At 39.0% G+C, this 16,145-nt stretch overlaps 1 protein-coding gene across 8 annotated transcripts in view; it reads right to left on the bottom strand.

The window, feature by feature from the left end:
* The window catches only part of KTN1 (kinectin 1), an 86,225-nt gene that overhangs the window by 57,678 nt on the left and 12,402 nt on the right, over positions 1–16,145 (bottom strand). For 4 of the 8 annotated variants that reach the window (XM_039319552.1, XM_039319548.1, XM_039319544.1 and 1 more), the window contains exons 2-3: positions 4,706–5,257; positions 2,487–2,624 (exon numbers count right to left, since the gene is read on the bottom strand). In XM_039319552.1, coding sequence (XP_039175486.1) covers positions 2,487–2,624; positions 4,706–5,228 — 661 coding nt within the window. In that variant the 5' untranslated portion in view covers positions 5,229–5,257. Of the gene's footprint in view, positions 1–2,486; positions 2,625–4,705; positions 5,258–16,145 lie in introns of those variants that run through there. The other 4 variants (XM_039319550.1, XM_039319551.1, XM_039319549.1 and 1 more) reach the window with 1 other exon arrangement.

Raw genomic sequence — 16,145 nt, 5'->3', positions numbered from 1 at the left:
GTAAAAACATAAATGAACAACTCAACTTAATACATTCACTGTCTCCTCTCTATTTCCCTCAAATAACATAATACATTTAAAATATTCCATTTCTAAATTAAATTTCTATTACTACTAAACCTGTTTTAAAACTTTATCAGTTTACAATTACCAAAATCAAATTTAACTTTAAATCAACAAGTTATCAATTCAGGTATCCCTTCCAGATGTATTCTAATTCTTAATTTCTCTCATCCCTCCTTTTATCACCAATCTCATTTATTTCCTTTTCCACTACACAATAACTATCTTAGTTAAAAAATGTTAAACCTTAATTCACTTCAATTCATTACACAAACTTCAAATTTCATCCAATTGATTGTCATACCTTATCACATCTATGTTATTGTACAAAAAAATCATCTAACTAAGTTAAAACACTCCATTATTAAAACCATCCCAATCTGAAAAATCAACATTTTTTCAATTCCAATACATAATTTTCGTCAAAATATATCTATTATTCCAAAAAGTATTCTTAATCTATTTAAAATATCCATTTTAAAAATCACCCTCATGTATATATGTTAACATTTTTTCTTGCTTCTAACTCTAAAATCATGATCCTTAAAACAAACCATAAATCCAACATTGCCTTTTAATCCATTACACAGTTTTAAGTTTCTCTTTTCAGTCTAATTCTGGCTTTTTTCCTGTGTCAGGCAGGTTTCCATAGGGACGCTTCCCTTTCAACCAGTGGGTCTATCTTTGTTGCTTGCAGTAGCCTTTGAAATAATAGAAATCCCATCCTCTGTATTAGACATCTATTTCTCTCCTCCTTGAAGTGTCGTTGCTTTGTAGTTTGAAATCTCAGTCTTTGCTTCTTCTGTTCCTCAAAGTTGCAGAATAAGTTCCTCTTTTATTTCTGTTGATTCCTCTTCTAATATATTTTGATTTATACCATAGTCAGATGTAGCCTGGACATCCATTTGAACATTTGAAGTGAAATTTCTGGATCTTAGTTCTGTAGTAAACTTTTTCATTGTACCACATATTTCTGCAGTAACCACATAAATCTTTTCCAATATAAGTGCACAGTTTAGTTGTGACTGAGGTTTCTCCATTTTGATAGTGATTAAAAAGAGTCTCTCTTTTCTTTTTTTGTAGAGGCTATATTTGATATAGTTTAGGCAATATCCACCCCCACAGTTCCCACAGTTACCCAGCTTATCTTTCCTCTTCAAAGTGTTTTGAAGGTCAGCTATCTTGAAAACCAAGTAACCAGAAGCTGCAGTATTAAATTTCTGCCACTAGATGTCCTCAGTAAGTTAAAAAAGGTCTTTTCCAAACACCATTTCCCCTTTTCTATCTAAAGTATAATGTGAAAAAGAAATAATCTTCCAGCATAGGATGATAGTACAGTTCTTAGAAAAAGAGGAAAGGAAAAGAAAAAAAAATTGTACCCCAAAAAATATAAATGTAGTCTTTAAAATTTTGTTCTATTTTTATAGAATGCCTTTCTTTGCAAAAAATGTAGAAGCTGCCATTTCAAGCCGGGGAAGTAATTCCAACAAGGCTCTTTCAGGTACCAAATACAAAGTAGAATAGAGAGAATAACAAAGAAAGGTCTCACCCGGATTCACCATGGGGTTTCTTACAGCTTAAATGTTCTTTGACTTGAGGTTTGAAGCAGCAGGGTGATCGGCTGTTTTACTGGCCGATCTTCTTCTCCATCGGCCCTCAGAGATAGCTCGGACTGCTAAAGGAGCCGCCGCTCCTCAGCAGCCGAGCAGAGCCTCCTTGACAGAGCCTCCTTGACAGAAGTCGCACCCTCCAGGGCATCCTCCAGACCCGCATAAGGGTCTGCCAGAGGACGGAAGGCTAGCCAACGAGGAGACAAGTCTCCCCGTACGACTAGAGATGCCACGAATCGGAACCGGAAGTCAAATATTTACAATTCTTAATGAATCATTTTAGTTTCTTTCGTGTAAATTAAGTGGATTCCAGACTATGAAAGTATATGTCATAATGCAATTGTTACATTCTTAAAGTGAAAAAAGATTGTCATTTATTATAATTACTAAAATAGAATTCTAAACTAAGTAGATTCCATTCCATTCATGTAATTAAACAAGCACTGATTCCCCCAAAGTCAAGTATCTGCACTCCTACTACAAGCTAGACTACAGTTTTGCCTTCCATTTTATGGGACAATTGGAGGGAAGATAACTTTCCAACTTTAATGTCCTCTAAGTATATCTGATTCATGAGAATAATGTTGTTGCTAGCTATTTTCCTTCTTCCTAGTGCATTTGAGGAGGAAGTAAGCCTCTGAGGATTGACACCAAAATTACATCCTCACTTCCACAAATGCACAAATTCTGATTTGATTTGGGAGTAATATTGTGATTGAATTTGATACACTGAACCCAGAAATATTTAATCCAACAAAGATCACCTACAAAAAGTGTTTATTAAAAAATCTGATATAAAATGCACTGAATTACCATTATCTGTCTTTTGTTTCTTTGCAGACACTTTCTTCTTCCCAGAGCCACTTTCTTGCTTTATCTCAGGATGCAATATGAGAGGATCTTGCTTTCTGGATGTGGACAGAAGTGAATCACTCCTGGCATCCTGATCATCTGTAAAAAAAAAAGAAAAAAATGAGCTATATCAGGCTTTATACTGTACACACTAATCTATACACATCCATACATGTTTGTAGGTATGCATGTATGCTATACATTTATATACACATGCACATACATACAACAGGTACATGTACAGCTATGTACAAGTTGCATGGAACACTTAAATTCATATATATTATGTGATAAAAGTAGTCCTCGACTTACGACCACAATTGAGCCCAAAATTTATGTTGCTAAGTGAGAAATTTATTAAGTGAGTTTTGCCCCATTTTACAATTTTTCTTGCCACAGTTGTTAAGTGAATCATTGCAGCTGTTAAATTAGTAACACAATTGTTAAATGAATCTGGCCTCCCCATTGACTTTGCTGTTAAAAGGTGGCAAAAAGTGATTACATGATCCTGGGACATAGCAATCATCATAATTGTCAAGCATCTGAATGTAAATCACATGACCACATCTGAATCTAAGATATTTTCTGTATAGCTGGAAAGTTTATATAGGCTAACAAAATATTTGCAACAGTGGCAAATATTTCTCTTTTCAAAGCTTCATTCGGTAGATCAAGCGCCATTCTAGCAAGATCAAAACAACCTAAAGTTTAAACTGCTGACAGAAAACAGTGAATGAAATTTTGTGTGCCAAGGTTAAGCTTTACATATAAAGTTGTTACTAGGAACTCTTTAATCCATGTGTCACATTCTATTTTGAAATTATTTCTTTATTAATAGAAAAAGAAAAAGAAGAAATAATTAGTTTATTAGAGTATGGAGAAAAGCAACAAAGATGATTAGGGGACTGGAGGCTAAAACATATATAAAGAACAGTTGCTGGAATTGGGTATGTCTAGTTTAATGAAGAGAAGGACGAGGGGGGACATGATAACAGTGTTCCAATATCTCAGGGGCTGTCACAAAGAAGAGGGAGTCAAGCTATTTTCCAAAGCACCTGAAGGCAGGACAAGAAGCAACAGGTGGAAACTAATCAAGGAGAGAAGCAACCTAGAACTAAGGAGAAACTTTCTGACAGTGAGAACAATTAATCAGTGGAACAATCTGCCTCTAGAAGCTGTGAATGCTCTAATACTAGAAATTTTTAAGAAGAGACTGGACATCCATTTGTCTGAAATGGTATAGGGTTTCCTGCCTGAGCAGGGAGTTGGACTAGATGACCTCCAAGGTCATCATCATCATTAGAAATAATGTGTTCTTCCTCATTTGCATGGTCTATGTAGTGTTTAAGTCTTAAGATTCATCTATCTGTCTTTCTCACAGTGGCATAAAGTTTTCTTGCTAAAATGCATTGCACAAAAAATATAACATCTTGTCTATGGGGGATAATATATTATGGACGTGGTCTGAAGAAAGGATAAGGAGACATTTGCACATTTTATGTACACTAAATATCCAATAGTTTTTCCTAACTTCTTCTTTGATTTACTGTAACTGGATAGAAGGAAAGTATATGTATTGCATATGGAATACAGAGATAAAGAAACAAATCTTGCTGATTCTGACTTAAGAATTCAGCAATGGTTTTAAAAAAAGATTCTCTATAATCCTCTGAATTCAAGCCTCTTTATGAAGTATAAAGGAAATATGCTATGCCTGGATTGCTTAATATTTTAAACCAAGCAAGTGTGAAACATCACTTACAGCCAATTTTAGATCTATCTGTCAAGAAAGACTAGGGAGCTGCCAGCAGGTTCCAGCAAAGCTTTATTTTCAAGGCTAGCAACTTCAAGACAAATCACAGCCACATCCAGTAATTGCCAGGCTGTGCCTTGAAAGACAGTCAAGACTTGTCTTTGAACTGTGTGCACCTCACTTTGATTCCAGTTGATCATCATAACAGATAACATTAGAAACTGGTGCCTGAACGTGCTTAATTTCATTGTTGCTTTCCCATTCCCTTTCCTTTGGGGCCTTGTCATTTAATCTGTAAGCCTGCAGCCAATGACTCTTATTCTGTAGTGGTGGTGTGACTTGCTCTTCTACACAATGAAAATATATTGCCATCCCCTTATTCCCTGCCCCCCCCCAAAAAAAACTCCAAATAGTAACACAGTCATACCTATTCCATTTTTCTGCTTTTTTTGTCCAGATTTTTTTTTGGACCCAGCTGAATCCGAAGGTGGGGTGGGCTGTTTTGTTACAGGTACGGGGTCCACTTTTTTTCCTGCAGACTTAGAAGTCTCCAATTCTTTTGGCATAAGTTCCTCTGAGTTGCCCTTATGTTTCTTCTCCTTCTTCTTGCGCTCCCGGAGACTGCTGGGGGCCTCTGTCACATTCAATGGGAGAGGGACAATGTGTTCCTCCTCTGACCCCAAAGCATCTGTCAGTCGGAAGTCCCGTGGACTACTCTCCGAGTCAGATTCGTGGAGATTCCCATTCTGCGCCTCTTTTTTCTTGCTCTTCTTCTTCTCTGCTTTCTTTTTATCAGTCTTACTAGGCAAAAGCTTTTGGTCCCTCTTTTGTTTGGCAAGGGCTTCATCATATAGTGTTTCTTTCATAAAAAGCCAAAAAAAGAGGAAGATGACAGCAATCACAACAGAAGGTACTAGGACGATAAAATAGGGAGACTCGTAGAATTCCATTGTGCTTTTTCTTAACTACAAGAACAAATCTGCAAAGAAAATGAGGACAAACGAGAATAAAAACTATTAAGAAGTCTTAAAGGCGGTGTTTTACAGCTGTATCACTGAACCAATGGTGTTTCCAAGTAGCTGATCAATAATGATTTTTAAAAAAAAAAATCAATAAAATAAAAATATCAATATTATAATGTTAAAAGGAGAGAAGAGGAGCAATACCATTTTTCATTGTGCCTCTCAGGCACAAGGATCCAGGAACAACACAAAGAGTTGATCAGAGTAGTACCTTTATTGCTATTGCCAGGAACCTTGATAGACTAATGCACTCACTACAGAAACTACTAGATAAGCACTGCACAGTTTAGAGCAGGGGTTCTCAACCTGGGCAACTTTAAGACTTGTGGACTTCAACTCCCAGAATTCCTCAGCCAGCAAAGCTGGCTGAGGAATTCTGGGAGTTGAAGTCCACAAGTCTTAAAGTTGCCCAGGTTGAGAACCCCTGGTTTAGAGAGAATCTGATTTCAGAGGCTTCCTCCTATCAGCAAGTCAAGGTTATCTGGTCTTTTCACTCCAGCCCTCAACTTCAATTCCAGATTCCACCATAATGCCTGATTAGAGAGAATTCTGCTTTGATTTGGTTCTCTTAGTTATTATTTATCAGCAACCATTCCAAGATAAGAATTATAACTTTAAACAATGATGCCCCAAGATTGTTTTTTCTTCTTCTTCCTTTCCTCCCCATTCCTGCTTCTTGAAGGCTTGGCCTTTTAAACTATAACATTGAAGAAATTGATTATTCTAATTGATACCCAAGATATTCTAGATTTTTTTTTATCTCATCACACATTATTTACCTCAAACTTTTAGAATCAATTTTATGCAACAAAATTAATGGCAAGATCAACTGTCTTCAAAAGAAAGGAAGACAAAATTTGAATTTTTATTTTGCCTTACTTTAGGAAAAAGGCTTGCAACCTTATCTACAGAGAAGTAGTCAATAAAATTCCTCTAAGATGAAATGTCTACAACCCAAGTTAAAGTTAAAACAAAACTATTTATTTGATTTAAATTCTGTCTTTCAACTCAAAGTACAAGAGATAGTTAGTAATGACTACAATACTAATACATATCTTTAAAAATCAGTAATTTAACCAGTCATTTAAAATCTAGTGAAATCTTCAAGTTTCCTAAATGGAAGGGATGTGGATTACACTACAAGTCATTTTCAACTCCTAGCAACCACACAGATAGGTTTTCTCCAGGAATATTTATCCCTAACCTATTCTTTCAGGTCACCCAATAGCTAACCATCACCATTGTAACTAAGTCCATCCATCTTGCTGCTGGTTGTCTTCGTCTTCTATTTCCTTCCTCCTTTCCCAGCATTAGATCTTTACCAGAGAGCTAGGTAAATCAAAATGCCAGGCTGAGCAAGCAATGTTATGGAAATCATGATCTCATATTTTGTAAGGTGCTGGAGTCCGGATGGGAAAAAATAGGCTGAGGTGAACTCTGGTAAGACAGTGATGGCGAACCTTTTAGAGACCGAGTGCCCAAACTGCAACCCAAAACCCACTTATCGCCGGGTGCCAGGTGGACCTGGCCCACTGGGTGAGCATGGCTGTGTTGGTCATGGCAGACTGGGTGAGTGTGGCCAAGGTGGGCGTGGTCACCTCAATCTTGTTTGTGGGAGGAATGCCTGTGGGGGCTGGGCAGGGTTGGGCGAGATCCAGGGAGTGGGATGCATCCGGCCACATGGGACTTCGGCAAGTTAGTGAGCGGCTGGTTGAAGAGCGATGGTTGCCATCTCCAGGGCAAGGTGCGCGTGCCCACAGAGAGGGCTCTGAGTGCCGCCTCTGGCACGTGTGCCATAGGTTCGCCACCACTGGACTAGGTGTTTGTTAAGCCTCAGATTGTTCAGTTCTGCATCTATGCCCTCAACTTTTTCAAATGTGTCACCATTCAGGCAATTTAGTTAATATATTTCCTCAATTCTTAATTTTCAGAGTCTATACTTAAGCAAGCGGCAGTTGTTCTATCTTGTCAATCATCACAAATCTATGCATCTATGTTTGTTATCCAATGTTTTTCTTGAAGAAAGGTAAATTACTGCCCCTTCTAAGAGACAATCAATGATACATTTTCCTTGGCCTATATCCATCTTCCTATTACTTTCCCTTTCCTTCATGTCTTCTGACTGCTAGTTGATGTCCAATTATGTGCCTTTCTCCCCCCCCCCCCATCCTACACAGGCCTAAGATCAAGAACAAACATTACTTCTCTTTATTCTGCATTGGTCAGACTAGAGTTAGAATATTGCATCCAGTTCTGGATGTGTTTTAGGAAGACTCTGACAAACTAGAGAATGTCTAGAGCAGCGGCCCCCAACCTTTTGGGCACCAAGGACCGGTTCCGTGGAGAGAGGTTTTTCCACAGACCATAGAAGGCATGGTTTCGCATGCTACCTTCATCCCGCGGATAGGGCTTCGCTTGTTTGTGTGGCCCAGTTTCTAGCATCTGGGAGTTGAAGTCCACATGCCTTAAAATTGTCAAGGTTGAGAAACACTGATCTAGAGTAAAGCAACCATTTGATAGAGCCTAGAATGTTTACCCAGGATAAGAGAAAAATGCAGGGAGACAATTTAGCTAGCTTCAGGTATCTAAAGGGCTGCCCTGTAGGAGGGGCAGAATTGTTCAGAGTTGCTCCAGAGGTCAAGCAGCAATATGTCTCAATTGAAGAAAGTAAATTTTGGGTGGAGAATCAGGAAAAATTCCTAGTGCTAAGAGTAGTTCAACAATGAAGGTAATATGACTCAGGAGACAGTAGATTTTTTTTTTCTATTGGAAGTATTTAATGGAGAGCTATACTGTATTCCATGGTTATACAATTCAATTTATAACTCCACTGTGGAGTGCAGTTGTTAATAGCAACACAATTCTCATTACTTCCTTCCAAGAACACAGAATATAATAAATTCTTCAATTCTTCTAAGGAGAACGAAACATTAAAGAATTACTCCTTCATGACAGAACTATCTTTATTGGGCACTTATGGGCTTCCTGAACTGCTTCTTGAACCAATGAAATTCTGTTTGCCTCTGAAGTTAAGAATAAGCAGTGAGAACAAGAGGGTATGGCTCTTGGCTATCCATGGCTCACTTAGCCAAGCATGACATGAAAACATTGGATTTTGATTTTGTGTGTACCTACAATACGCAGCCTGACTTAATCTTTAATTTCTAAGCTGGAAGATCCCCACATTCATATTAAACTCATATAATCAGCTAGCCGGTAGAGATTGTAGGAGCATATGAACATATTTATCACCAGCCCAGGCTTATGGTTTAGCCTGACATGCTAACTGACCTTACGGAATGACAAGGGTACTATATTACTATTGTGCATCAGTCATTACATTTCACTGGAGTCAGGAAGGAAGTGCAGCTCTCCAGAGTACTAAGTACTCTACACAATGATCTTTTCCTAAAAATGCTAAAAGAACTATTATGTGATATTCATATTCTTTGGGGAACCCAACAATTTTTTTTATACATCTACATTTATTTTAGCTGAGGCACTAAACTGTAAAAAAAAAAAATCTGTGTACTTGTGAGTAGCCAAAGTTAAATAATATAGGCTAGACCAGGAGTCAGCAACCTAAAATGGTGAAAGAGCCACTTGGACCTGTTTCCCTCACAAAAGAAAAAACTGGGAGCCGCAAAATGTGCACATGCGTACATATGTAAGAGTGGAACCTGCTCCCTGCTCCCGGCCCTGCTCCCATCCAGCTCTGGTATAGACGGTTCTGCCATCCTGGTTTCTCCTCCCCTCAGAAAAGACTGCTCTCCCCCCTTTGCTGAAGCGGCGAGCAGGGGGGCTTGCCTTGGGCACAGCGGGGCTGCTGGAGGCTGAGGCCCCCAAAGGCGCGAACCAGACTATCTTCCACAGTGGCGAGAAGGCGACCGCGGGAGAAACAGCCTGCTCATCTCCCCTGGCGGTAGCGGTGGCAACTACGGAGCCATCTGATGGTGTTTACACAGCCCTTCCTCCACGTGACTGACATAGGCAGCGCTGCCCCACTCCGCCCCACCATCATTCCCCCGGAGCAGAATTGGGGCCATGCCAAAGGAGCCAGCTGAAAGTGGTGCCTTGGACTACCCTTCTGAGGACAGCGCTTTGGAGGAAGGCCGGAGCGCGGCACTCTTGCCAGAGAATTAGAGTCAGCCCCACTAACATGTGAACCCCACGCTAAGAACGGCCCTGCCTAAACTGATCTCAATCGGACAGGAAAGTTCCAATCCAATGGAGACTCCTGTGAAGTCAGCTCGGTCATTGGGATCACACAGTTCAGTGGGCTTGGCACCCCCCCCCCCAAGCTATTAATTCAGAACCAGGCAGCGATTGGCTTACAATCGGTTGGACAAAACAGGTGGATAGGATTGCAGCCAACGACAGAAGGACGTTAGAGCCGCCAACTCTGGTCTCCACCTGGGCGGGCGGGCGAAACCCCGAAACCTTTCGCATTCGTTTGCAAAGAGAAGACGCCGGTGGCACATGGCCCGTGGGGGGAAAGACAGCTCCGGAGGGAGGCAGCCATGCAGCCAGAAGCCGGCGGTCCCAACAGAGCGGCACAGAAGACCTACTGGTTGGTGTGGGAGGCTCCAGCGTTGCCGGTGAGCAAGGCCTGGTGTCCGTAGCCCAGTTCTGCACCCCGACGACCAGCTGGATTGGCTTTCACTGCTTCTTTGCAAACGAACGCAAAGGATTTCGGGGTTTTGCTCACCTCCCCTTCTCCTGCGGCCGGCCCCGAGCCCATCCTGGAGGACTTTTTAGGCCCCGGATACCCCCCACCCCCCTCCCCATCAGCCCAGGGCCAGGTACTGCAGCTCCGCAGCAGGAGGACCTTCGGTTTTCCTGGCTTGCCAGTGAGGCTTGCAAACTCAGCTCCTACCAGGGAAGCAGCACCTTTTGGGATGGGCTCTGAGCAATTGCACGTTTCAGGGAAGGAGCACGGAGGCCTGCAAGCAAGCAGGCAGGAAAGCAGGCAGGCAGGCAGGCAGGCAGGCAGACACTTGGCAGCATGAACTAAGTGGCAGCAGGAGGGACACGGGCCTTGGCTTGTTGCTTATCAAGACCATGCTCAGTTCGTGCTGCCCAGTGTCTTGTTCACCGGCAAAACTGGAGCTTTCCACACTGACCGGTAGGTCTTCTGTGCTGCTCCGCTCGGACTGCCAGCTTCTGGCTACAGGGCTGTCTCCCTCCAGAGCTGTCTTCCCCCCCTCCCGTCTATGTCGAGCTCATGGCGAAAGTGTCCCACAAACCAAAGAAGTTGAACCCATCGATTCAAAATTCTTTTGTGAGAAGTTTGAATTGATTGGTTTAACTTTTTTAGTCCTATTTATTTGGGGGGGGCACTGCATGTGGCTGGGAGCCGCAGGAGACGGCTGAAAGAGCCGCATGCAGCTCCGGAGCTGCGGGTTGCTGACCCGTGGGCTAGACTGTGTGCCAAAGAATAATTATATGATGATATTAATAATTCAAATTACATTAAACAACAAAACTTTCTAGCTTTTAAGCTCTCAGGAAAAAGTATAGCTTCATCTGTTCAATGAACTTTAATCTTTTTCCTGTGGTCTAAAAGACATACACAGATAAAACCAAATAACACACTCTGAATATCATGAAAGACATCTAGATGATTTGGAGTAATCACTCTTTCTCACCCCAACCTACCTCACAGACTTGTTGTGCAGAAAATTGGAATTGGAATATTTTATTTGGCCAAACATGATTAGATAACACAAGGAATTTGTTTCCAGTACAAAAGTACTCAGTGTACTTATAAGCAACAGAGAATAATAATAACTGTCATGTGTCTGATTAATGAAACACTTCAAAGAACTTTCAGGCATTTTTTTAACCTAAAAAGCCTTTATTAGTATTACAGAGATGTCAGCACGGCATGGTGGATGCTAAGATCTGAATTTCCCTTCCTTTGCACATAACATTCCAGGCATTTCCCCTCCCCTATTTTGGGGTCATGATTCACATCTTCCAATTAACTTGGAGGGCAAAGATTTACTTCCGTTTCTTTTTCCCGGGCTTTCCTTATATTCTCCTCCCCTTTCACTGTCACCTGATTTAACTCTAAAAATACCAGACAGTTCTGCATATATTGTCAAAGCAAGAATATTCAATATTAGCAGTGTTGACAAACAACAACAACAACAACACTGCAATCTGGCTGACTGCGAAACAAATCATAATAATACTAATAAAAGGGAAAGAAGACAATAAAAAGTATAAATAATACTACTACAGCCTGAATATTTGGGTTAATATACATACACAGTAGACAGAACTGCAAGAATTAGGTATTCACAGAGTGATGGAATGAGGGAAAAAACTGTCCGTTTCTAGTTGTCTTTACATACAATACCCTATTGCGCCATCCCAAGGCAAGGAGTTGAAACAGCTTATGTCAGGATGTGAGGGGTCTATGGATATCTTCTCAGCCCTCCTTCTGACCTGTGCAATAGACAGGTCTTCTATTGAAGGCAGGATGGTTGCAATTGTTTTTTCTGCATTCTTGAGTGTTAAGAGTCTGTATCTGTCCTGTTTGGCTGCTGTACCAAACCAGAGTTATAGAAGTACAAATTACAGACTCAATAATTCCTGAACTTCCTGAGTTGACGCAAGAACATTTTTTGTTGTAACTTTTTAATAATGTTAAGTGTCCATTTCAAATTCAGACAGATTATAGAACCCAAAAACTTGAAGGACTCTCCTGCTGATGATACCTACCTGTAGAATATAGTTGAAGGGAGTAAAATAGAAGGGCTAAAATAGGAGGAAGAAAGAATATTGATATGTTTGCCACACTTTTATTTATAAAAAATAAAAAGGTGGGATTAGAAAATCTTAAATAATAAAAATATAAAAAGTACTACATTTGTACAAGTAGCCCTCAACTTATGACCTGAGCCTAACATTTCTGTTGCTAAGAGAAATAGCTGTTAAATGAATTTTGTCCCATTTTACAATCTTTCTTGCCATAGTTGTTATGTGAATCACTGCAGTTGTTAAATTAGTAACACAGTTATTAAGTGAATCTGGCTTCCCCATTTAATTTGCTTGTCAGAAGCTCACAAAAAGGGATCACATGATCCCAGGACATTGCAACCGTCATGAATGTGAGTCAGTTGTCAAGCATTCCAACATGCTGCAACAGTTGAAAGTGTGAAAAGAGTCATGTCACTTTTTTCAGTCCTGTTGTAATTTTGAACGGTCACTTAATGAACTGTTGTAAGTCAAGGACTACTTATATTCTGAATTCCAAGTATCAACATTCTTGTTCTAAACTACTTTTCCCTGATCTGACAAATGTCATAGTCATCCTTAAATAATAATATTTGCTACCTTGAGTCTATAAAGACGTTAGCCTCACAAAACTACCAAAAGCCTGTGTTAATTAGAGCAATGAACCTTCTGAAAATCTTTTTACATTCAGAACAGAACATGCATTCCATTAATTATTCTGTAGCTAAATTTCTTGAAGTGTTTCTGAGAGCCAAAACAATTCAGACTAAATGGGTTAAACGAAACCTATTCCAATCTAATGCCTCCTAGATGTGCTGGATTACAACTCATAAATCTCAGATAGAAAAAGTTAATCAGCTATTTGCTACTTGTGTCACCTAACAATTAGGCCGTTATACAATTTTTAAATTACTGAATGGACTCAACTTTCAGGCAATAATAGTCAAGTTTTCCCATTTCTCCTACCCTTTGAACAGATGACTAAATACTGTGTAAGTACTATTTGAGCATGCCAGATCACAGTTGGGGAATGGTACAGCTATAAACTGAATATTGCATGGAGCAAGTGGAATCAGGGAGTTAAACAGACAGCTAGCCAGCTCTCAAGAGCATTTGAAAAGTTAAAACTATTTTAATGTGTAGTATGATTGAAATGTCTGCAATACTGACAACCTTGGTTTAGAATAGGCTACAACAAATCTGGAAGAAATAAAGGACAGCATGAATCCTCTTTGTACAATATTTCCTCCATAATGACCCACAGAATCCCACAAGTACTGAATATATCTTTGACAGTCAGTAAAGGCTAAATAGTGAGACAGACAACACATCAGACTTTATTAATATAGTGAAACATGAGTGATCATGAAATCCATCATCATCTGAAAGTTATACATTGTTCATCCATACCCTGGATTAGAAGGAGACACAGATTCAAAATTCTCCTAAATGTAAAGAACCATTGAGATGACCTTAAAAAAAAAAAAACTATGCAGAAGTGGGTTAATTCAGGGCAGCTAACCTAGTACATAGGAGGATAAAATTGGAAGGGATTGCTATGTATATCACTTTGAATTCCTGGAGGAATATAAATACAAAAACCAAACAACTAAATTACTTGTGAGATATCATTATAAATCAGATAAATTGAAAGCAATGCATATTTACATTATCTAAAGAAGCACTGCTTCATTTCTATTTTCATATTATATTTTCTGTTTTTAGTCAGCTTTTATTATTTTTATTAATAAAGTTATTATAAAGCAGTTTGATCTATTTTTAAACATAGGCAAAATTCAGAGTCTTTTAAATCATGCAACTCTTCTCTTGATTAAACTGATCCAATTAAGCCTTTTGTTGAGCACAAACTCAGCCCTCCAAATATCCTCTGGGTAAATGCTTTACATTCCAACTATAACAGAGACACATCAAATCAAATCTATAGTCCTTTGAAAAAGAAAGATCTGAGAAAAGGTTTTTTTGTTTTTTTGGTTTTTTTGCTTTTTTTAAGAAATTGGGAGTATACCTTCCAGAAGTATTTGATTTTAATCAAATTCAAAACATCCCTATAGGAAAAATATTTTAAAGTATTTTAAAATTAATATAATACATTAATGCATTTAAAACAAGATTCTGCTAGTGTGTCAACAACGTCAGCATTAGACACAAGTTTTAAATATGGTTACATTCTCCCTAAAAGAGCATCAATTCCTTGAATCCCAGCTATTACTGGATTTGTAGGTAGTAGCTATATTAGGGAGCGTATCTGTGCCAACTCCTGAGTTGGCTGGACTTGGGAACAGATATCCACATCTTGGTTACAAACTACCTTGGACTAGTGCCTGACTACCTGTAAAAATGCTTCTATATATTTTAGTTGGTAAAAAACATATATGTTGTTGATTCTGAAAAATCTCCATGGGATGTTAAGTCAGCTATTGGGCATAATTTGAACTGCTGGGGATGAATTTTAAAGGCCTAAATAGTTTAGGACATGATTATTTGAAGATTTTTTTTCTCCCACCATGAGCCTGTCCAGTTACTTAGATCAGCAGGAGAGGACCTTTTGAAACTGCACTTATTCCCCAAAGTTGATTATCTGGCAAAGAGAAGGCTTTTTTCCTATGTGGCTATGAAATGCTCTCCCAGGGAAGTATAGCCATGTGAAAAACAAGACCTTATGTAAGGTCCCCCATCCATCCTTTTTAACAACTGTAAGACATATCAATATTAATAGAAGCTGCAAAACCTGGCTCTTCGCCCAAGTCTTCCTAACGGGAAACTAAGACCCTTCACTCAATCACATTTGCCACTTTGATTTTATGGCATTTTTTTGTTTGTTTGTTTAATTGTTGTGACTTGGCCAGAGTTGTTGGGAGTCAGGCAATTTAAATTATTATATTATTATTAGTAGTAGTAGTATATTATCATATAGTATATAAAGATAAATGTGATGTAGCTGAATAAAAGAATTATAAAAATCAATTTTGCTAATCTTTATTTACCCAAAAATAACATATTTCATTTTCTTCTGTGGAAAAATTAAGTATCTTTGGAACTGAGTATTATTCCTTTTGGCAGAAATAATCTCAAGTAGGTTTCCCAAAGGTGCTTTTTCAAAAGACAACTGGATTTTATTTTTCTTGAAGGTGTTTTGCTTCTCATCCAAGGAGCATCCTCAGTTCGGACAGAATGTTGGGGAATGGAAGGATTTATAGTTCTTATAAATCTCTACCAGTCACTGGCATTGACTGGAAGGGATTTTTCCCACTTGTCCGTGCAGAATGTTTTCAGCTATGCAAAGTTTGAGGGGTTTCTTGCATGCACAGCCCATTTCAAGTCACCCCACAGCTTCTGGGGGATTTAGATATGGGATTTAGATATGGGCTGTGACTTGATAATTCCAGAGCCTCTATTTCTTTTTCTTTTTTCAGGTATTCTTTGATGGATTGGTTGGAATACTTAGGCTGTCATCTTGAACTTTAATTAACAGATGGATTCACATTATCCTCAAACACCCTCTGGTACAATGAAGAATTCATAGTGGTGAGATGCCCAGGCCCTGTTGCAACAAAGCAGCCCCAAACTATAACATTTCCACCACCCTATTTTGCCATTGGTATCAAGGTCTTTTTGGTGAAATGCTATCTTTGATTTTCACCAAACCTGATACTATGGCTCATTTGTCCTGATTCTAACTTTAGGTACTAGAGGTAGTGATATATGTTGAAGTATACTCACTTTTCATACATGTGAAATCTGCATTTATGTTTATTTAAATTAAGATAAATGGTGCCTGATATTTGTTATATCCCCATATATCAATATTGTTGAAATGAAAATCACATATGTACATTTGAAATATAGAGAAAAAGTTAAAAAAAATAGTGGGGTGTACTGATTCTTTTTCCCATGATTATATGTTTGGTTCACTGGCCACCATCAGACTGTGTAATGATAGAGAGATGAAGCTAGAACCCATGGAATGCAGACTTTGAAGATTTCCCTCAACAGTTCATTAGGGACATGTATAATGTATCCCTACAAAAAGGACAAGCAAAAAGTTCAGAGAGGTTCTCACACACTTTAATTTGAAAAAGA

This window comes from Crotalus tigris, unplaced genomic scaffold, assembly GCF_016545835.1.
Source record: "Crotalus tigris isolate CLP2741 ecotype Arizona unplaced genomic scaffold, ASM1654583v1 scf7180000023598.3388751, whole genome shotgun sequence".
NCBI lineage: Eukaryota > Metazoa > Chordata > Lepidosauria > Squamata > Viperidae > Crotalus > Crotalus tigris.
The sequence above is the reverse complement of the archived record's forward strand: the minus strand, read 5'-3'. Positions and strand labels throughout refer to the sequence as shown.